General features: G+C 38.8%; 1 protein-coding gene across 4 annotated transcripts in view; it reads left to right on the forward strand.

Moving 5' to 3' along the window:
* ryr2b (ryanodine receptor 2b (cardiac)) overlaps window positions 1-22,238 on the forward strand; it is a 67,714-nt gene that overhangs the window by 20,852 nt on the left and 24,624 nt on the right. For all 4 annotated transcript variants that reach the window (XR_010915225.1, XM_067516750.1, XM_067516728.1 and 1 more), the window contains 45 exons: window positions 184-316; window positions 610-724; window positions 1,023-1,183; window positions 1,366-1,525; window positions 1,953-2,039; window positions 2,289-2,515; window positions 2,821-3,034; window positions 3,126-3,761; window positions 3,898-4,098; window positions 4,295-4,406; window positions 4,499-4,630; window positions 4,955-5,231; window positions 5,398-5,512; window positions 5,939-6,071; window positions 6,334-6,437; window positions 6,606-6,741; window positions 7,029-7,215; window positions 7,765-7,873; window positions 8,003-8,123; window positions 8,383-8,552; window positions 8,989-9,209; window positions 9,660-9,750; window positions 9,833-9,973; window positions 10,703-10,866; window positions 11,027-11,105; window positions 11,256-11,345; window positions 11,666-11,803; window positions 11,902-11,979; window positions 13,056-13,131; window positions 13,218-13,341; window positions 13,674-13,789; window positions 14,135-14,211; window positions 14,758-14,879; window positions 15,142-15,191; window positions 15,435-15,495; window positions 15,959-16,206; window positions 16,649-16,730; window positions 16,832-16,962; window positions 17,042-17,362; window positions 17,468-17,705; window positions 18,119-18,206; window positions 18,321-18,407; window positions 18,721-18,882; window positions 19,056-19,118; window positions 19,777-19,905. Coding sequence is in view for 3 of the 4 variants with exons in the window: in XM_067516750.1 (XP_067372851.1) it covers window positions 184-316; window positions 610-724; window positions 1,023-1,183; window positions 1,366-1,525; window positions 1,953-2,039; window positions 2,289-2,515; window positions 2,821-3,034; window positions 3,126-3,761; window positions 3,898-4,098; window positions 4,295-4,406; window positions 4,499-4,630; window positions 4,955-5,231; window positions 5,398-5,512; window positions 5,939-6,071; window positions 6,334-6,437; window positions 6,606-6,741; window positions 7,029-7,215; window positions 7,765-7,873; window positions 8,003-8,123; window positions 8,383-8,552; window positions 8,989-9,209; window positions 9,660-9,750; window positions 9,833-9,973; window positions 10,703-10,866; window positions 11,027-11,105; window positions 11,256-11,345; window positions 11,666-11,803; window positions 11,902-11,979; window positions 13,056-13,131; window positions 13,218-13,341; window positions 13,674-13,789; window positions 14,135-14,211; window positions 14,758-14,879; window positions 15,142-15,191; window positions 15,435-15,495; window positions 15,959-16,206; window positions 16,649-16,730; window positions 16,832-16,962; window positions 17,042-17,362; window positions 17,468-17,705; window positions 18,119-18,206; window positions 18,321-18,407; window positions 18,721-18,882; window positions 19,056-19,118; window positions 19,777-19,905 (6,707 nt within the window). In the remaining variant the exon portion in view is untranslated. The remainder of the gene's footprint in view (window positions 1-183; window positions 317-609; window positions 725-1,022; window positions 1,184-1,365; window positions 1,526-1,952; window positions 2,040-2,288; window positions 2,516-2,820; window positions 3,035-3,125; window positions 3,762-3,897; window positions 4,099-4,294; window positions 4,407-4,498; window positions 4,631-4,954; window positions 5,232-5,397; window positions 5,513-5,938; window positions 6,072-6,333; window positions 6,438-6,605; window positions 6,742-7,028; window positions 7,216-7,764; window positions 7,874-8,002; window positions 8,124-8,382; window positions 8,553-8,988; window positions 9,210-9,659; window positions 9,751-9,832; window positions 9,974-10,702; window positions 10,867-11,026; window positions 11,106-11,255; window positions 11,346-11,665; window positions 11,804-11,901; window positions 11,980-13,055; window positions 13,132-13,217; window positions 13,342-13,673; window positions 13,790-14,134; window positions 14,212-14,757; window positions 14,880-15,141; window positions 15,192-15,434; window positions 15,496-15,958; window positions 16,207-16,648; window positions 16,731-16,831; window positions 16,963-17,041; window positions 17,363-17,467; window positions 17,706-18,118; window positions 18,207-18,320; window positions 18,408-18,720; window positions 18,883-19,055; window positions 19,119-19,776; window positions 19,906-22,238) is intronic.

Consider the following 22,238-nt stretch of genomic DNA (forward strand, 5'->3'; position numbering starts at 1 on the left):
ATAGAATTTGCCATAAGCTTAATTAGGAAAAACTACATTACCCTGATGCAGCATGTCAAAATGAAAACATATATGTGAAAAGTATCATCAGATTACTTATATTCTACTTCTATATTCATGATGGCTTGTTTTGCCTAAGCACCCCATGGTCCCTGGTGTAATATATTTTTGTTGTCCTTTTAGCAAGGAAAGAGCAGGAGGAGGTGGACTCTGACTTTGAAGTATTGATGAAATCAGCCCACAGCTTTCCAGGCTCAAAAGATTTGCTTAGCCATAAGGATCATAGCCAAGACAAAACATCAAGACTGAAACAACGGTAAGAGAAATTGAAATTATGCTATATTAAATGTGTATTTGTAGTATAGAAGAATAAGCATGAATATAGTGTTAAATAGTGACAAAAAGTTATATATTTCAGGGTTCTTTATTTTACTGCATTTAATCATAAAAAAAACATGGTTATGAATCAAGGTCTGTCCAAATGAACTGGAAAATAAACAGGAAAATAAGATTGCGAAAGAAAACACAGCAAACCGATTGTGTCACACAGTCATGGTGATTTTACAAGGTTATTGTACTGTGTACACATTCATATTTCTATTCTGTTAGGTTCCTGCTGAAGAAGACTAAACCAGGCCTAGTCAGCAGCAATTCATCTGCACGTCTTTTAGAAGATGTTGTAGCTGACAAAGATAACTATGATCATCTTGTTCAGAGCTCCAGAGTAAGGATTTTCTCCTTTTATCATCTCATCATAAACAGATAACCACTGAACATATAAACCATTTATTATGTATTTTAATTGCTGAAAACGCCCACAAATTACAGAAAAGACAGAATTTATTTGGACACTTTTTAGCCTCAGAGTGCAGAAAAATGAAAGAAATTATAATGCAGGGCTTTTGCACCTTTTGCACCCACTTCAACTCTGCAATGATGGACGTACATTAATTACCAGTCACGATTAAAACATGCAAAATGAAAATATCAAACAATGACACCTGCTGACCTTTCCGTTTCAGTATTATTACTCAGTAAGGGTTCTTCCAGGCCAGGAGCCATTCAACGTGTGGGTAGGCTGGGTAACGTCTGACTTTCATCAGTGTGACATAGCATTTGATAGTGATAATATCCACACTGTGACCGTCACCCTCGGAGATGACAGTGGCAAAGTACAGGAAAGGTTAGTGGGCTCTGGGAGTCATTGTTATGGGTTTACCAAAAACTTAAATGCTAATTGCAGTAAGAGATTGTGTTGATTGCTGTCATGATCCTTCTTCCACCATTCAAACAATTCTGTTCAATATGAAACTAAGTAACTTCTTAGTCCTATTTGTAATCTAGCATTTCTGTCCTTTTGCACAGTGTGAAGCGGTGCAACTGTTACGTGGTGTGTGCTGGAGAGGCAACAGGCCTGTCTCAGAGTCGGAGAAGTGCAGGGTTGGAAATTGGGTGTTTGATCGACACAGCTACTGGGCTACTTAGCTTTACCTCTAGTGGAGTGGAGATGGCCACCTTCTACCAAGTAAGTCACACTGCAGACTTTCTGATTTTTCATATTGCTCTCCAATTATCATCATACTTTGCTTTTTTAAACTTAATTTAAATTTCATATACATGAAATGTCATCCTAAAACATAGTAGAACTATAGTCATGAATAGGAATACATTTGGTGTATGAATTGAGAACGGAATCTAAAAAAAATATCCTGAAGCCTGAAGTTTTACAAATTAATTGAAAATTGAAAAGTACTCAATTTTAAATTGTGCTCATTATTATTTTATTACACTAGTGATACATGTAGAACTTGTCTGAAAAGGTTCACCGTATGTCAGACAACAAAAACCAAGCCAGGAATTTTAGTGATGTTGTTGAATCTGAGTATATCACAATTAATAATATTTTTCTGAATTAAGTCATCATTAAACTGAGTTATTTCACCTCTAATCAGGTGGAAGCCAATACAAAGCTTTTTCCTGCTGTTTTTGTCAAGCCAACCACCAGCAACATGTTTCAGTTTGAGCTGGGATGCATTAAGGTAAAGAAGCAATAATTATTAATCATGTCAGAAAATAGATTGCATTTTCATCTTTGTTTGTCAGCATGATGTGTAAAATGCAACATATTTAATTATTGTGGATATATCATGTTGGACAGAGTGATTTAATAATTGATTAGATTACAGCTTGGCAAGTTGGTGAACATTTTGTTGTGGTGTACCTTTTAACATTACTTAATAAAGTTTGCTCGTCTGTCATTCTCTGTATTTGTCTTCCGTACGATTCAGAATGTGATGCCACTGTCAGCAGGTTTACTTCGCAGTCATAGAAGAAATGCCACACCACAGTGTCCACCGAGGTTACAGGTCCAGCATCTTAGCTCAGTATCATGGACCAGAGTACCAGACCATTCATTAAACGTGCTGGTAGATCGAACAGATGATTACCATGGCTGGAGAATCCAGTGCTCCGAGCCTCTGCAAGTCATGACTCTACAGATCCCTGATGAAAACAGGTTAAAAGCAGGAAAAAATTGGATTTTGGATTTTAGTTTGCAGATTTTAATATACAGGAAGTGATGCATGTCTTTATAACATTGCAAAAATTTGAACAATGTCTCTTGTTCTACTGTGCTGGCAAAGCGCTAGACACCACTCATATAATATCAAATGCAGACTGCAGTTCTGACCTTCTCTGTTGATATTGCTATTACCTCTGGTATCAACTGGAATTTGAATTGTTTCATTAAATTGTTCATAAATAACCAAGAAACTTTGACAATATTTTTACTTCTGAATACGTGCATACATTGATTTTTAGGTGTGTTGACATATTGGAGCTGTCTGAACTTGAAGACCTTTTGACCTTTCACCACCACACCCTCCTACTCTACTGCTCTTTATGTGCCTTTGGGAACACCAGAGTTTGCCATGCCCTCTGCAGTCATGTGGACCAGTCTCAGGTCCTTTATGTCATTCAGAACCCCAGCCTCCCTGGTCTGCTCCGTTCTGCATTTTACCAGCTGCTTATTCAGGTGATTGCTTGTTGGAGATCAATAACAAAACTGGATTAGAAAACTTTAGTGTTGGTAGAGTAAATAAGCTTAATAATTTTTTTTTCTGTAGGTTTATCTCAGCAGCCACATGACGAATTGTGTCTTGATGAACCGTGAATACATTGTGCCGATGACAGACCAGACCAGAGAAATCACCCTTTATCCTGAACCTTCTAATTGTGTTGAAGGGAGGAATGGTCAGGTTTTGGATTGCATTCCCAACACCTGTCTTAGCACATCCCTTAAACCACAAATGTGTTTCTCTTCTCCTTGTTTTGTAACGTGTGAGGGGATGCAAGGAGATGTTGCCGATGAAATGACCCATATAGACAGCCCAGAAATCTCTCTGGAAATCTTGAAAAATCTTACTGTGAAGATGCTGACTTCAGGGGTTCGGACTGTAGCCCAGGGTGTGAGGGATCCTGTAGGGGGCAGAATTGATCTTCTGCTCGTACCATTAATTAGACTATTCTATACCTTACTGGTAATGGGGGTATTTGTCAATCAGGACCTGGAAGAAGTTCTTAGACTAATAGAGCCAGAAGTCTTCTCTGGAAATAATAAATCTCCCGAGGAGAAAGGGGAGAAAGAGGATGATGATGATAATGATGATAATGGTAATGATGATGGGGACAACAAAAAAGAAATTTACATTCCTCAGCAAGGTCTTCTCCGGATGAAGCTTCCAGAAGCTGTCAAACTTGAGGTGAACATATAAGATGTGTTTGTTTTTTCTTCTACTGTAAATTTGGATTAACTCCAGGTCCTGACTGTAGTAATTGTATTTTGAATATCTATTTGTAAGAAATTACACAAGCAGATTAATAAATTTCTTTCTCCAGCTCTGCCATTTGCTATCCTACCTGTGTGACTGCCAGGTGCGCCACAGAGTAGAGGCTGTGGTTGCATTCTCTGACAACTTTGTGGGTCAGCTGCAGGAAAACCAACGCTTGCGCTACAACCAGGTCATGCAGGCACTTAACATGTCTGTCGCCCTAACTGCCCGCAAGACCAAGGAGTTTCGCTCACCCCCAGAGGAGCAGGTTGAAAGTCTAAATATTAAAATGAATGTTTTATAAATGTGTCGCCTCTTTTGTGTTGTGCACTGTAACTTAAATGAAGCCAAAAATATACAATAGGAACAGAAGAAAAATGCTCGTTCTTGAGTGTACATAAATTATTGTGGCATTTCTTAGAATATTGTTGATTTGTCTTGTATCATCTATGACCTGTATTTAGATAAAAATGCTACTGAGCTTCAGGGAGGGTGATCAGCAGGAGAACTGTCCATGTCCAGAGAAAATCCAGCAGTTTCTACAACACTTCCATCAGCAACTCAACACACATTGCGGTTGGAAACCCTGTTTATGTTTGTCCTCATTAGACCAAAGAACAAAAAAATAGTCACTGAGAAAAACTTTTTTTTTTGCTGCCATTATGCAGGTATTGAATTGGACGGTGATTCAGAGGATGAAGATGTTGAGGTGTCTGTGATAGATCAGCTTTTAAGTCTAGTGGCAAAAATCACTGGACTGAAAAAGACAGATGTAGAGGAGTGTACGCCGCAAAGTCTCAGTAAGTAAATCTAGATTATCAAATGTATTTTGTACATTTTTGATGCTGTGCTCTCCAATATCATTGCATTTTTATCACTTTAACATTCTTTGTTAACAATACATGGGATAATGCAACATGCTTTGATTCAGGATCAGTAAAGAAATGAGAATAGCTGGGCTTCAATTAAAGAAGAATTTGGAAGTGAATATATGAATCAGAAGTACCTCATTAGAAATGTTGAATTCATTCTCAAATCAAATCTTGATGGGAGGTCTGACTGTTTTCAAACAAAAGGCAAGTTACGTTCCATTATTTTAGTATTTTTATCACAATGTCCTTCAGAGTCCCTCAAAAAACTGATCTCTGAGACAATGGTGTGCTGGGCCCAAGAGAGTGAGATGGATGACCCTGAACTGGTCAGGGCTGTCTTCTCATTGCTGCACCGTCAGTATCAGGGACTTGGGGGGCAAATGGCAGGTCCACTCTCCACAGCTTACTCCATCAGCCAAGCTGCAGTTGAGGAAACCATGTCTCTCCTGTCTTCCCTGTGCCAAATACGGTCTCTGCTCAGTGTCCGCATGGGTAAAGAAGAGGAAAGGCTTATGATCAGAAGACTAGGGTAAGGAAAGGTTTGCATTGTGATGTGAAGTTGCTTCTTTTATTGTGATCTGAAAGGTGTTTACTATACATATGTAAATTGAACTGCAATAAAAATAGTAAAATGATCCTTTGTGCAATGAAACATAGTCCTACAGTGTTGTCTTTGTTTTGTGTATACTGTACAGAGACATCATGAATAATAAAGTTTTCTACCAGCATCCCAACCTAATGAGGGCACTGGGGATGCATGAGACTGTAATGGAGGTGATGGTGAATGTTTTAGGAAAGGGGGAATCAAAGGTGAGAGAAACATATGAATTTATACTGATACTATGAAGAGTATGGGTCTACCCCAAAGAAACAGAAAATTAGCTTTCTAAAGTATTTTCATTAGTTGGTTACTTGAAAAGTATTGCTGATCCATAAACTGTATACTGTACCAAAGGTTACAGTTTTAAACAATTAATTTATACATATGGCCTAATATCATTAATTTCTCTCAAAAAGCATTACAAATTATACTGTGCAACATACAACACGCTCTGTTCTTTGACACCCACAAGAACATTTTGAGCTGACAAAGAAGCCAAAGCTAACAGACCGTGTTGTGGGTGACACGCATGATTAATTAGGAAATACTTTTTTGCAGTGAAGTCAGCTTTTTCTAACATCTTATCTTTTGCTTTTCTTTATGCTCAATAATTGTATTTTTTTTTTTTCATCTAGGAGAGTACTTTTCCCAAGATGGTGGCCAGCTGCTGTCGATTCCTTTGTTATTTTTGTCGCATCAGCCGTCACAATCAGGGAGCGTTGTTTGACCACCTCAGCTACCTGCTAGAGAACAGCAGCGTTGGACTAGGTAAATCTGACTTATACTTGTCTGTCTATGGATAATTGACCTTTACAGTGACAATAATTGTACATGTAAAATTTAGGGTTTCACAAAGGTAGAAGTGCAAATTGCTAAGGCTGCCTTGATTTTCAAAGATACTGTACTTGTTGTTGTGTCTGACCTTTGTCATAATTGTGCTGAAACCATTTTGCACATTGAAGGGGAAAAAAACTCCTCTTTGAGGACATCATGGTGTGGAGGCTTTGTGATTTATAACTTTGTCTCTTAGCTTCACCATCAATGCGTGGGGCCACTCCACTGGATGTGGCAGCAGCCTCTGTGATGGATAATATCGAACTGGCCTTAGCGCTAAAGGAGCTCGACCTAGAAAAGGTGAAACTGCTGCAAAATTGAAACTATATTTATTGATTCACATGATATGTAAGGCGTGATGTTAGGACAGCACATATTAACCTGTGGACAAAATGACTCTCTTTGCTGTACTTCATTATTTGTACCTATAATATCTTTTGACCTAATTGAATCAAATGTAATCTCCAGGTGGTACAGTACCTTGCACGCTGTGGTCTTCAGAGTTGTCCAATGCTAGTGGCTAAAGGCTATCCTGATATTGGATGGAACCCTGTGGAAGGCGAGCGCTATGTGGATTTTCTGCGTTTCACTGTCTTTTGCAATGGTCAGTTGTACCAATAAAAAATTATCCCATTGAGAAGATATCTTGTGTTTTAAATGACCAAATATTAAAACACTGGTTTCAAATGCAAGTTTGCCATCTCCCCATTGGGTTTTGCTAAACTCAATGGGTAATTTTGTGCTTTTACATGGGACTACTCATCACCTGTGCAGACGGTAAAACAAATGCTATTTAATAGCATAGAAATGTAGCTTCTTTCCCACACGCAATCCACAAGTTCATCCAATCGAGGAGTGTTATAGTTTTTACTTTATGTTCTTTGACCACAGGTGAGAGTGTAGAGGAAAATGCTTACGTTGTGTTGAGGTTGCTGATTCGTCGTCCAGAGTGTTTTGGCCCTGCCCTGCGAGGCGATGGCGGAGAAGGTCTCTTAGCAGCAATGGAGGAAGCTATCAGGATCTCTGAGGACCCCTCTATGGATGGCCCTTGCACTATGTACCAGTCCAACAGATCACTGTCAGTATTACACGTGTGAGAATGCATAATTTAAGATTTGAAAGGAAACCAAATCAGCTACCACTAATGTGATAATGCTGCATATAAAATGACTTTGGTTTTGTAGTTAAAAATCGCGCATTTCTGTTAACATTAACAACGATTTGTTGAATCAAAATATCAAGTCTTATTTTGTTTACTTTATTTCAGTGATTTGTTAACTTGTTTGATAATTGTCTATTTTATATAGAGAAACCTTAATATTAACTTGTTTTGCACTACTTTAAGCCTTTTCAAAGAAAGGTAGTAATGATTTTCTCCCCAGGTTTTTACCATTTCGTAATGGAGCTGCAGCATCTGTGTATAGTCAACCTGCTGCTGCTGCATAGAGGTTAAATAACCTAAATACAAAATGACAAATCTTCAGTGATGTTGAATATTTTATGTAAAAAGAGGGGAGCTGAACTCTGGGCTGTCTGTCAGTTTTATTGTAAAACCAGAATTTTAAAAACCTTCTTATTAGCTTCCTTTGTGAAAAGCTTTTGACGTTATAATTGCTTCCTGTAACAGAGACGTTGTCCAGGACAGTGATGGTGACTTCGTTCACATGGGGCATGCCATCATGACATTCTACTCAGCTCTTATCGACTTGCTAGGGCGTTGTGCCCCAGAGATGCATGTGAGTTTTTTTCCTGGCCTTCAGCAGCAATGTCTCATCAATATCCACAATGTCTCAAACTATACTTGCCAGTTGTATCCATTATTGTATGATTACCGCGCATAACATAATTTTTTATGGGATTTCCAGCTGATACAACAAAGCAAAGGAGAAGCCATCCGCATCAGAGCAATTCTCAGGTCACTTGTCCCCATTCAGGATCTTGTGGGAGTCATTAGCATCTCTCTTAAAACACCTTCACTGTCTAAAGGTACGCCCTTTTGTACGAAGACATTGCACCGAAACCTGGCTTGCCTTTTATTGCTGCAATTTAAACCATGATTTTCTATGGAATTTTATTGGACATTAAAGCCCCACTTTGAGATTTTTGCAGTTACAGTTTTTATTTGACTCTCCTGTCAAGCTAACGTGTACATGTATATAATTGGTAAATATACAAAGCTCATCAAAACTTGCACATTGCACTTTGGTTATAACCTATAATAGCTCTTATTCATTTGTTTTTCCAGATGGTGTGGTGGTTGAGCCTGACCTATCTACAGTGTTCTGCCCAGACCACAAGGCAGCTATGGTTCTGTTCCTGGATCGAGTTTATGGCATTGAGCAACAGAGTTTTTTACTGCACCTACTAGAAGTTGGCTTTCTGCCTGACCTTCAGGCAGCTGTCTCTCTTGACACAGTGAGCAGAAAATTTTATTGCCTTGTTCCTGTACTTGAAACATTAAGTGCATCAAAAGAGTGACCTGGGATTTTGTAGTGATTCAAGCTGTAACCTGTCACCAATAAAAAAAATATCCACTTCTCCACCCCCTTTTGCTCAGCACTAACAAGAGTAAATTGTAACATTTCTGTGATTTTTGAAAAATCTTCTTAAACATGATTAATTCATGATGTTTAATTCAGCAAGATCTTGTGATAAATTTGTTTTAGTTTTTCATGAAACATTATTCTATGTGTATCTCAGTGTATCTCAGTGTGTATCTCTTGCTCAGTCAAAGGAACATTGTTTGCTTTTCTGCCCATCTTCCTCTTTCCCCTCTTCATTCCATCTTGTGTCATAAGTTCCGCTTAGCTAAATGGATTCTGTGTAAGTGTAACCTCTCTTTTTATTGCAGGCTGAATTAGGATCCACTGACATGGCTCTGGCCCTCAACAGATACTTGTGTACAGCTGTGCTTCCCCTGCTCACCAAATGTTCCTCTCTCTTCTGTGGATTAGAGGACCATACTTTGCTAGTTGATTGTCTCCTCCAAGCAGTCTACAGCCTTTCCAGGGCTTTTAGCTTGACCAAAGCTCAGAGAGACACTATTGAAGATTGTTTGTTGGCTGTGTGCAGGTAGGGTTTTCCTGGAAAAGCTTTGTGTTGCTCTCCACAGATAGGGTACTCATTTCTTTATTCAGCAAGTTGCTGGTAGATAATGTTCTGATACATTGTCATTGATGGTAGTGTAATTGTCTGTGGTCTGCTATTTTTAATTTATGAGCTATTTGCACTATTAATTTTGTGTATCTATTGATCTCAATATTTTCGTTTTTGCTCTTATACCAAATCAGATGTTGATAGGAAAAATGAGGAACTGCAACAAATTAACGGACTCATACATATCAGTGCACTCTTGTATACATTTCTTACATTTATTAAACTGGTATAAAAATCTGTTTTTGCTCACTTCAGATATAATTTACCAAATGTAATCAAAATGTTGAAAATTGAACATCTTGCCCATGGCATCTTCTCAGTTCTCGTCTCAATAGTGCCTGCTCATGTGACAAATTCTGTCCTCAGTAAACTCCAGCCATCTCTGATGCAGCGTCTTCTTCGACGTCTTGTCTTTGATGTTCCTCATCTCGCAGACCACAGCAAGATTCCACTGAAGGTGAATAAACAAATAGCAGATTACTACAGTATATGTGAACATATATTTGTAGATAATTTATTTCAATATTGTCATTTACTAGCTTTTAACCAGTCATTATGAGCAAAAGTGGAAGTACTACTCACTAATTGGAGGGCAGGGTCACCAGAGTTTGGCCTCTGAAGAGGAGCTCCACCTGTGTAGAAAGTTATTCTGGGGAGTTTTCAAGGCCCTGGCAAAGAAGGTAAACCATACTGAATACCTTTGTCTTTTCCATGCTCTTAAAAATCTGTTTTAGTAGAAATGGCAAAATGCATACTTGAAGTCCTGCTTTAGAGTGCTTCTAGGAAGACCTGAGTGGAGGAGGACATAACTCACTACAGATTAAGAGTTCATTTTTAATGTTTTCTGAAACCTACTGTAACTATAGAGACTTTGTAGAAATGTGAGACATAATCAATAACTGAATCCCCTTTCGGTTCACTGTAGCGTGCACCAAAATATGTCTGCCGGACACTTACTTGACTGCTTCAGAATATGAAAAGCTCAAAATAATAAGTTCATGAGGTCATTCCATGCCCACATATTGCCCGCATCTAACGGCCTCAGAAACTGAGCACACGGTCAGTGTTGCACAGAATTGTGTTAATTTGTCCAAATAGGGGGCCTGGTGTCTCAGTGATAGAGGATTGGGTTTGCATGCAGAAGATCGCGGGTTTGAATACCACCCCACCAGGTTTGGCCCTGCCCAGCCACCAAGGGCCACCTTGGTGCCGGTCCCGAGCCCAGATAAAATGGGAGTGTTGCGGCAGGAAGGACATTTGGTGCAAAAACATATCCCTAAATGTGGGGATGGTGATAAATATTCTTTTGATTATTGTTTTTAACAGGCAGTTTGAAGTGAATCCACTGATCTTTCAATAATTCATATGTCTTACCATATCCTGTTGTCTTATTCTTTTTCACACTACAGCCCTATGAAGCACAGTTATTTCAGCTGTGTGTCCAGTGCCTGGCTACAGTGGCCAAGGCCCTGCCACCTTACCACATTGACCAAAGCTGTGTGTCTCAGACAGAGAAAAAAACTTCAATGGACACAGATGGACACTTTGACCCCCAGCCAGTAGATACCTCCAAGTAAGATACTGCAGTGGATTAAAAGAGTATCATACTTACAGAAGCTTCTTCTAAAATAAAATCAAAATTTTCATGCTTTTGGTAAATACTGAAAATTCTTCTCTCAACATGTTATGGTATGATAGATGTATATAATGTATTATTTGTTTCTCTGAGCTAGTGTATCAGTGCCAGAGCGACTGGAGTTTGTAGTGAACAAGTATGCAGAGCATACTCACGAGAAGTGGTCCCTGGACAAGGTAATATCACAAAATCGAATCCATTGAAAACTGAAGGGCATATTAAACTTCTTAAGAATATTAAAGCATATCTGTGTGGTTGAGATGACATGTTGATGTAAGCATATTTTCTTATGTGTGATTTTTACTGAATGTATGTTATCTTCATAGTTTGCCAATGGCTGGGTTCATGGGGAGCAGCTATGTGAGTGCACCAAGGTTCACCCTCTCCTCAAGCCATACAGGGCTCTGGCTGAGAAGGTACTGAGAACTCACTCTGTTTTTGTGGTGTGTGTGTGTGTATAAGAAAGAGAGAGAGAGACAGAGAAAGAGATGTGTACTTTTTAAGTAAGTTTAGTGGAGTATTTAGTATAAAAAATTTAAATGCCTTGGTTCATCTTTGAATTATTATCTCATTGACTTTCTCACACAACTTAGTATATAGACTGGACAACACAATTCTTTTCAAGTTTTTGAAATACAAAAATTGTTGGAGCATGTTTTGCTTTCTGGCTGCTCATCGAAGACCTGCAAAGTTCAGTTTTACATGAGACATTATGAATTATTTCTGAGTTTTCCAGGAGAAAGAGGCATACCGCTGCGCCATTAAAGAGACAATAAAGAGTATGCTGGCCTTTGGATGGCACATAGAGAGGACTAAAGAAGGAGATGCATCTGACCTTCATACCTGCACACGCAGAATCTCTCAGTCAGGACAGGTACTCTATATGTGCTCCATATGCTATTCTCCTAGCTACTAGAGTAACAGTGGTCATTCACTGTATAGTTTGCTGAAATCATTTGGTTTCTGTTCTAGCTATCTTTTGAAGGAGCATCAACTTTTAGCCCCAAACCCATGGACATGAGCAACATTACCTTATCATGGGAGCAGTGTGTGAGTAATTATGTCTCTTTCAGCTTAAACACTACTTACATAGGTAAGACTGTAGTTGTTTAGTCAGGCTTGTTGTATGAGAGTGGACCCAAGTAAAAGACAGTGAGAGGGGTGTGCTAAATAAAAGGTTTATTGAACAACACAAGGTATAGATAAAGGCTAACTAAAAATCTAAAAGTCACCCCAGGAGGGAGGACAGACCTGAAAATTAAGACAGGTCTACAATACAAGCAATAACAATGGTGCAGAGCCAGAGTTAGATAAAGTATGACAGCTAGGAGAATGTGAGAAACTAAATGAAAATCATGGTGAGTGAACTAGGCAAGGGAAACTAGCCCGAACACAAAGTAAGTGACAAACCAAGGGAGACTAACCACGGGCCAAGCTGAAGGAACTGGAAGAACTAAATATGAGCAGGTGTGTCAGAAGAGATAAATAATATAAGACAAACTAGAGTTAACTTACAGAGTACCAAAGTATGAACATAAGGACATAACCAAGACTGAGTGTAAATGAACCAAGAAAGCACATATACAGAAAAAGACTAGAAATGTGGATTGATGATAGTTAAAGTGTGTGTATATTGGGGAACGCTTGTGAGCAAAATACACAGAATACTAACCAGTGTGTACACTAAACTACATAGTAAAGTGAGTAACCAAAAACGTCAAAAGTGCGCAGTTACAGGGTACAAGTGGGAGCAGGAGTAAATTATATATCAGAAGTGCACATATGTATGTCTGAACAGAAACTTGGATAATAATTACCAGAGAGAACAAACCATTGACCAAAACTCAGTCCAGACAATCAGTAAGGTAGAGCAGGGAAGCTGGAGTTCTTCACGAACATAACAGCAACAAGGATCTGTCAGAGTGTCAACAATTAGAACTAATGAGGTATGTGAAGTTGCCAGAATTCACAAAGGGAACAGGAAGTGAGGAAGAGTGGCTACAAAAGTAAAAGTCCAAGACAGGAAGTGAAGACGAGCAAATGAAGTCCAGCATCATGCCATCTGCAGAGAAAGCAACATATAACCAATGTTTTAAAAATAGATGTGACTTTTTTCATTTCTATAGGCTATGGCTGAACAGTTAGCTGAAAACTACCACAATGCCTTGGCCAGGAAGAAGAAATTAGAACTTGGTAGTAAAGGTAAAGGATTTTTCCTCTGTGCTCGCTGGGAGGAGAAGAAAACAGCTGACAAAACTGCAATGTAGTTGACTCATTTATATTCTCAGGAGGGGGTGGCCATTCAATGCTTGTGCCCTATGACACCCTGACTGCCAAAGAGAAGAACAAATGCAGAGAAAGAGCCCAGGATGTCCTTAAGTTCTTTCTTCTCAATGGCTACACTGTGTGGAGGTGGGTACAGAATGTACGTATGATTGCAAAAGGGCAATGTGATACAGTGTGTGTGCGGAAAGGGAGAAGTGAGACGTTTCATTTCAATGTCACAACTGTGTTGCTGTCTTGATATCGTTTAGAAGACATCTTAACAACCTGTCTTTTTTAACAACTTCCAGTACAGGTCACAACCTAAAATGCAGCAAAGACTGTTAATTGCATTCCTATGTCATCCCACTGCACAACAATGCCTTGCTTGACATTTTGCTGCACATAAAGTACTTATTTGAGATCTGTCTTCTTAAGCTGAGGAATTTTATTAGGCCTATTTGATTTCTCTCCATCTACAGACATCGGAAGACAGTGGAGATGGATTTTCTAGCCATATCCAACTGCTTTGCCTACACTCTCCTTCAGCGGATGTTGTTTCACACTGAGGTTGCCCAAGAGCTTATGTTGGAGCTGGGTAACAGTAATTTTTATGAATCTAATCACCAAAATACATTTTAATGTTATAAATCCTAAAGAGAGCATGCATCTGACTGGTATCTTGAATACCTCGAATTTGAACAGCTTTTTTTCATGAAAGATGAGCATTAGTTTTTTGTCTACGTTTAATTTTGCCTCATGGTAGTTTTGATTTGAACCTTTTACAAACTAGTCAGACTTTTGCTGGGTATTGCAACCTGTCTTACATGAAAGTTACAAAGAAACACTTTTATTATTAATATTTTTCCATTTTGTCTGTAAAATCCTGGTCGCTTTAGTCTTTGATTGCATGATCTATAGCTTTTCATTGTTTCTCTTGCAGAGGTGATGCAAGCCAGAGGACAGCTGTCTAAAGAAGAGAGACTTCCACAACAGCAGCCAATACTTTTTTTTTTGAAGGTTTGCTTCAGATCAAAACATCAAAACACTGGTGAAATTTACCAAATTATAAGAAATCTGCTAAGTAGCTTTAGCCCCTACTATTTTCACTATTTCAGTGTCATTTAGTTCTTCTACACAGCCTTTTTTCCTATCTCATTTACGTCATCTAATTAGTTTTGTTAGATTGTTGCCATGGGTAACACCTCTAAGTAAAGCCCTTTGTCGCTGTGTAATTTATTTAACCATTTTGGAAATCCATGTGGGCGTGTCGATTGCCATCAGGACATTGATTAAAGCTTCCCACACAGTTCTGCCACTAAGGAGGCAGCAAATGAAAAAGGTTTATTTTTCATTGATGTGACCCCCTGAGTCAGATCCAGCCAGCCAAGACCGTGAACAGTCATGCCTTATATTTCCACAACTCCGTCTCCCACTCAACCATACACATCTCTGTCTGTCTGTGTTGTTGTCAAACAAGGTGTTTTTATTTTTTTAGTCAAATTTTGGAAACAAAGAATTTGGCTTATGTTGATTTATGATGTGACCATAGACTCTATTCAACAGGTCATCCTTCCTCTTTTGGAACAATATGTTAAAAGCTATCGGCTATATTTTCTCTCAACTTCTGCCTGCCCAAGTGGTAATAGGAGACATGCTTCAAAAAGGGAAAAAGAGATGATTGCATGGTATGTGTCACCTACAACAAAACTGAAATTATGTTGATAACACTAGTGTTGTTTTAAAGAATCCTTGTGCTCTTGCACATCATTTTGTTCTGGGAGAATTCCTCAAACATATTTTACATAGTAATTGTACCATTTTACTTATGATTTTGTCACAGATGTTTCATACTTGTTGTCATTCTTCAGATTTTTTTATTCTGATGTCCTGTAATTACTCTTCTACTCCTCTCCTCATTACCTCATTTGTCTTTCCTATTCCATCTAGCCTCTTTTGTAAGCTTGCAGCTTTAGCAAGACACAGAATCCCACTCTTTGGTAAGGACGGTGTGGATATAAAGCTTATTCAGAATATAATTTGTTTTACTTGTTCTTTTCCTTGGTATCGTGTTGTGTTGTCCATGGTTGAGTTTAAGATTGTTGTCTCTACATTTTCTCAGGTGTAATTGTTGAGATTCATCTTAACTTGTTGCCGTATGTTCTGTAGTTGCATACATTTATTCTAACATTTTTCTGCAGTGCATTTGTGCTTACAATTTAAATGAATGTGTGTTTCCTCAGGCAATGACGTATCGTCACTTGCGAGCATCCTCCACGTTTTGGCTCAGGCTCTGGATGCCAGGTAGCTAGATGGCACTACTGTCACACTGCATAAATTGATCGCCTTGCTCTGCTTGTGGTCACATCCATGTCACACCACCATGTCCGAGGATGAAATGACTGATGTAATTGAGCCACTGATTAAGTGATGCTATCTAATTGTCGCTGATATCACTTTTACTCCCTGAGGACAATGCTTCTAAAGCATGGCATTAGAAGTTAAATCTTAGCTCAGAAGAGACTGATGTCATTTAGGGTGAATAGATTAGCAACTGATTTGCTCTGCCCAACGGTTTTTATTATTGCCAGTTAAGAGTCACTGCATGAAACCTATGGCATTTTAATTTTTTACACCTTACATAAAATATTGTTCATTTTACTGTTTCTATTTTTGTTGAAAAAAAAGAAAAAGATCTTTGCACATACTATGAATCCAGAAATGTTTGCAAGTCACAAAAACATTTGTTCCCACCATCTGATCCTAGGACATTGATGGAGTCAACCACAGAGTCTATTCAAGCTCCTCTGCATTCATTCTTTGAAGCAGCTGCAGCTGATCTGGATATGACTGTGGAGAACCTTTCTGTGACATTGGTCTCTTTGCCTCAGAGCAGGAGTCAACAGGCTAGAGGAGTGGCCAAAGTTCTCAGTTACACAACCTCCATTCTTGTCCCCACCCTTACGTCTCTCTTCCAGCATCTTGGCAACCACAACTATGGAGTAGACCTTTTGGGTAAGATCTACATTGGCGCAAGCCTCTGTGAAGCAAGAAGGTCCCATACATAAATACAGTACATATACACCCTAAAATGGTTCAGTTTAAAATTTAACTTGTTTTATCATCTAACAAAAGTAAATATACATCCTCTTTGTGTTTTTCTTTCTCCAGTTATCACATTCATTTCCTCTTGCATGTTAAGGAGCTGGATTAACAGCTGGTTTCCACACCCTCAAAATCACTCAGGGCTGCCCTCTCTCCTCTTTCCTACCTTACACATCTTGTCATCTTCATTAACATTCTTACCTTCCAGGAATCATTCATTACCTGAGTCAGCAGACATCCAGCTAGTCCTGCTCTCTATGATTGTATGCATTCAGTTATCCTACCAAGTGTCCTTTGCTGTTTCTGAAAGAACCATGGACCTCAGCCTTTAACCACCACCTTGTTTTTCTAGTGGGAAGAATCCAGATGTTTTGTTACAGGATCCTCAACAGTCTCTACGCTCTTGGCACAAGTAGCAGGATCTATTTGGAAGGGTACTTCTCCTCTTGCTATGTGATTTTGATAATGAACGTGTCTACTTTTAAGCAGATATTTTTTAATGTATATTATATCCTAACCGAGCATATTTATTTAGGCAACAACCAGCAGCGGGCACTTGTCTGGCAGCCCTAACTGTGGCTTTTCCTGTATGTTTCCTGGAACCAGCCCTCAACCAAAACAACCCTTATTCCATCTTCAACACCATGAGTGCTACTGAAAGAGAAGGTGATGGATAAACATACCATGAACTCTAAGAACCACATCTGGTTTTCTCAGTAATATTATCCATATTTGTTTTCCTCAGACCTCGGGCTGCCAGACCAGGTGGAGGATATGTGTCCCCTCCTGCCTTCTCTGGAGCAAATTTTAGGGGAAGTGGAGGAGCTGGCAGGTGCTGGTACTGGAGCTCGTCAGCCTCACTACATTCACATCACTGAGGTCACTTTGCCCATGCTGTGCAGCTACATGTCCCGGTGGTGGAATTGGGGCCCAGAGGGCCTTCCAACCAGCCCATTGTGCAGCTCAGTCATTCCACGGCATGCCAGTGACCTACTTGGCCACATTCTCTGTATCATCCACAACCATGTGGGCACAAGCCATGGTGACTGGATGAAACAGCTGGCAGGTACTGTTGTCATTTAAAATACTGTGTGTGTTGTGTAAATGTCTTGCTTTATTCCACAAAATTTAATTAATTATCTAAATTAATTAAATAAAATCTCCTTTACAGTTTTTTCCCAACCAATCATATGTAAATCCTGCCCAGAGCTGCTGAGCAGCCACTTTCTGCCTCTGATGGAGAAATTAAAGAAGAGAGCGGAATGTGTGCTGTTAGAGGAGGAGCTGATGAAAGCAGAAGGGTGTTGTGCCTCTGAAGCAGAGTTACAGATACAGGGGAAGTTCACAGTGCTGGTCCGAGATCTTTATGCCTTTTTTCCCTTTGTCATTCCATTTGTGGATTTAAATCGGTAAGACATGTCACCAAGGAATTTGGATGTAGAGAAGCAGCTTACTATCTGAGGCCAAAAGCTCAGCGGGTTAATGTGAAGTATTTACATAAAGGGTTCTTTGTAAATCAATATTAAGGGAAACGTATTTTACTATATTTTATATTGACATCATCCTGGCAGTCATTATCATCTGGCATCTGACATCCTCTATAAATCGTTTGGAATAAACCTTTAATATTTGTTGAAATGGGTGAAAAATAATGAGACAAATCTAATTATCAGCTTGAGGTAAACTACCATTGGCAGATTGTAAAAACAAATTTTTTTGAAGATACAAAAAGGATGGGGCACATTGCATTGGGTGGTTATTATATGTTTAGCTTAACAGGAATAAAATCTGTGATGCTGTGTTTTGGTGTGCCTTGTCTCAGAGCCAGCTGGCTGAAAGAGTCAAACCCTGCGGCTGAGCAGCTGTTCAGCATGGTGGCAAAGGTCTTTATGTTCTGGGCCAAATCTCATGTGAGGATTGCACATAATTGTGTGTTTTATTTTTAATATCATGTCCATACTATGTAAGTGAATATTGTACCCCATAAACACACCATTTCCATTCACTTGTACATGCTACAACAGAATTTTAAATGGGAGGAACAGAACTATGTGGTACAAAATGAAATCAACAACTTGGCTTTCTTGGTCAACAAAGGCAAGATGTCCGAGGTAAGAAATATTTCAAAATTGACAATACAACTTTCAGTTTTTTACCGTAAAGTCACAATAAAAAGTAATTGGTTATGAAATGTGATGTAAACCACAGTAATGTCACAATCAATGTCATTGTTGATATTTGTGACTTTGTTGAAGCTATCATCAGATTTTATTGCCAATTTAATGCAGAAAACCATGAAATTGCACTTGCTTTTTCTTTTTTATGTATGTAGTAACAAACAGAGGTATATCAAAAAAACATGAAATTCTCAATTACGTCAGGTAAATTAAGGTTAATTACTTTTCATGGGGTCTAACTACTCAGTTCAACCATGAGAAGAGGAGGATGAAGAGGAAGGGGGACCGCTATTCTATGCACACATCTCTAATTTTGGCCTCCATAAAGAGACTGCTTCCTGTGGGACTCAGTGTTTGTTTTCCAAGTGACCATAGCCTTATCGTTTTGGCTAAGAATGGATTCATGCAGGTTGGTTGGAAATGTGGACAATATCAGCAGCCTTTTGGTACCCTTGATTACACAGCCTTTTAAGATACGAATGTCATTGTTAACAAGTGTATTATTTCATTAATCTGCATTGTGATGGTGTGATGTCTTGACATTTATTGACCATCCTAGTGAACATTGTTTACTTTCCACAGAGGAACACTGAAGATGAGATTCGAAAGCAAGTTTTCCAGGGCCTTATGCAACTTCAAAATCAGGTAAATGATTTTTACCTGATTTAACAGGTAAACATGTTACATTTAATTTTGTGGGAGGCAGTAAGTGTGTGCTAAATTAAACGTAAGTATGCTCTTGTAGCCTGTAAAATCCATAACTGTTTTTAATATTCTTAGCGAGACATCAATGTAACATAAACACCATACTGTGCAAAGTATTCATGCAGTATTTATTCATTCGTGATTTAATAAAATGTTTATTTATAAGTTATTGGTGGAAAATGCATAAATTCTGCTTTGTTACCGGCAGAAACAAAGTTTTTAAGCAGAAATCAGTCTTTGAGCCGTTATATGTCATTATTTATTTACTTTCATCAGTCAGCAGTGAATCTTTGTTGTTGGTCATGATAGAATCTAAGCAAGGAAATTAAAGGAAAACAAGATTCAGGAAAGAAATTTGATTCCTAAATCATATTTACTAGTATGCCTATTTCTAACCAAGCTCCTGTATTAATTCTTTCATGTGTTTTCCTAAAGGTGTTTCCTCTAAAATTCTTTCTTTTTCTCACTGCTGTAAACCTTGTTTCAACGGATTAAGGGTGTCTTTAGCAACCCACCAAAAAATATTTTTACAAGGAGTTGTGGTTAAAATAGCAGGACCTTGGAGAAAGAAAAAAATAAGTGCCTTTTCTTTTCTCAGGCATTAAGCTGCATGAGGCAGGAAACCCTCAATGCTGAACACCAGAGCCAGCTTGAGACCATTACTGACGCCCCAAAGACTGTGGACAGGATTCTGAGCGTAGCTAGAGTCCTTCATTACCTCGACCAGGTGACCTTTGATAGCAATTAAACTACAGTAATATATTCATATTTTCTGTATTTCAAATCTTATGTGAATATGTACTGATATTACTGCACCAGTCAAATGAAGGAATTCTCCTTTCAGCCACCAGGTGTCACAGAATCTTTTTTTCATACATGTTCAGTTACCTAGTCTCCTAAAATGTTCCTAAGCAACTGAACTGCAAAGATAAAATCAATTTGCAGTTAACTTATTTGATGTATGGATCAAAGCCCACTGCAACGTTTTTGGAACGAATGAAGCATTTAAATACTGACCTGTATAGATTAGTGAACCACAGTAATTTAGTAGTGAGCTGGCAGAGCGTAGCAAAATACAAGTTTGATTCCAACATGGTTCCATGAGGTTCTATAGAGTATTTCCCTCTTTAGCCATAACCAGTGATTGTTCAGCATTTTTTTTTATTTTCATTATTCATTTAATTAGTTCTCCTCTTTTCTTCTAGTTGTAAACATAGGTTGCCTTGTTGGACAAACTCCACACATGCTCATGGATGAAAATTCGGCCCACTGGAGCACATCGTGTGTAAATATTGTGGTGTTATGTAAATTACTTGGATTTGCTGACTAAGATTAGTTCTCATAGTCGGTGTTTGTTCATCATGACCTGCTGTCGTATGTTTTTTTTTATCACTTTAGCTGGAGAGGCTCCTCTGCAGCCTCTCTCATCTCAACACCAACCATTTTTACTTTTCCATGGAGTGACGAATCAATAAACAAATAGTGCAGTTATTTTCCCCTAAAACCTTATATTAGAATCCACATCTGCCATCTCTCTTCTCCTGAAACGATCACAGCTCACATGTTGTCTCTAAAATTGCAGGTCTGACCTGAACATTTAAACTAATCTAATTGTGAAAATGGTGATGAGAATAGTTACATTGTTTTAACTATCATGTGTTATTAAACTTACCAGACACAGAAGAGGTGGGGGAGTCCACATCTAGCAATGTTCAGAGTCTTTTCCAAATGAGATGGACGTGACCTTAAATGACTGTAAAAATTTTGCCTGGTCTCAGTGTTTCACATATTGAATATGTTAATTAATGAAGTTACCACTGTTCTGTTAGTATCACGAGCTCTACAGTGGCCTCTAAGTGTTTCTCCCTCATTCAAAACTACTGTTGTGGTTTGATTAGACCGTAACTGCTGTTGCTTCTCAGGGAAAGAAATTGTACTACATTGTTTCAACCAGTCCACTTAAACCCCTTTTACTCATACACTGCAATTCTCGGGCGATCTCCAGCTGTGTGTTATACTGTATTTGTGAAACGAGACTCCAGTTAATCTTAGAGGCTGATTTCTTCTGACGTTGTCCAGAGTTCAAATGTGAAACAGGCTTTATACACGTAAGGAGGCTGAATGTGTGCTCTCATTTGCATATGAAAAAGAGAAAGTTTACATTGGTCAAAATGTGTCTCTGAAAACAGGGATATAGGGATGCAGCTGTTAAACCTTTAAGAGAAGAGGAAAAATACAAATATGGTGTTTTGTTCTGATTAAGTGGTCAGAAACTACTGTAACTGTTTGCAGAGTTTCCAGAAATCTGACTGTCTTCATGACCAAATACATTTCATTCTGTCTCCTCTTATTTCTGTAACCATACATTCATAAGGTACTGTTTGTCATCTGTTTTTCTTTTTTCTTCCTCCCATGGGTCAGAAAATAATTACTCCACCCGATCTTACCCAGCTAAATATTTCATCCATTATTAAAGTAGCCCACCAGTTGTAGCCTCTTGAATACTATACCGTATACATCATATACTACAGTACCCTGTTGGTGTGACGGTACAGTACAGTACATTAAAGTAGGCACTATGGTTTGCACATGCACCGGGGTGCTGTACTTTGAGTGTAAACTGAGCACAACCTACAGATGATATACTGTAATTACATGCCATGCCATAGCACAAAAGATGAGCATCTGTAAGAGTGACCAATTGACACAGCAGAAGCCGACACTTTGAATGCCTACATCTGTAGTTGCTGTAGTAGAAGATTCTGGGTCCTAGTGTTGGTGCACGTTGGTTTCATTGTTAATGTTATCAGAAAGGAAATATAATTGACTTTTTAAAAGGGATTTTTACAGTTTGCTAAATAAACAGTAAAGAGTGTCCGCCTACCACTTATACGGTGGGAGGTTCATCCCACTCCCCTCCCAACCACATGTCAATGTGTCCCTGGGCAAGACACTGAACCGCAAACAGCCCGTTCCCAGCTGGACAGTGCCAATCCGAAGCCCGGTAGAAATCGGGGAGGGTTGCATCAGGAAGGGCATCCAGCTTAATAACTGTCCCAA

Source organism: Channa argus, chromosome 1 (assembly GCF_033026475.1).
Source record: "Channa argus isolate prfri chromosome 1, Channa argus male v1.0, whole genome shotgun sequence".
In the NCBI taxonomy this organism is placed as follows: Eukaryota; Metazoa; Chordata; class Actinopteri; order Anabantiformes; family Channidae; genus Channa; species Channa argus.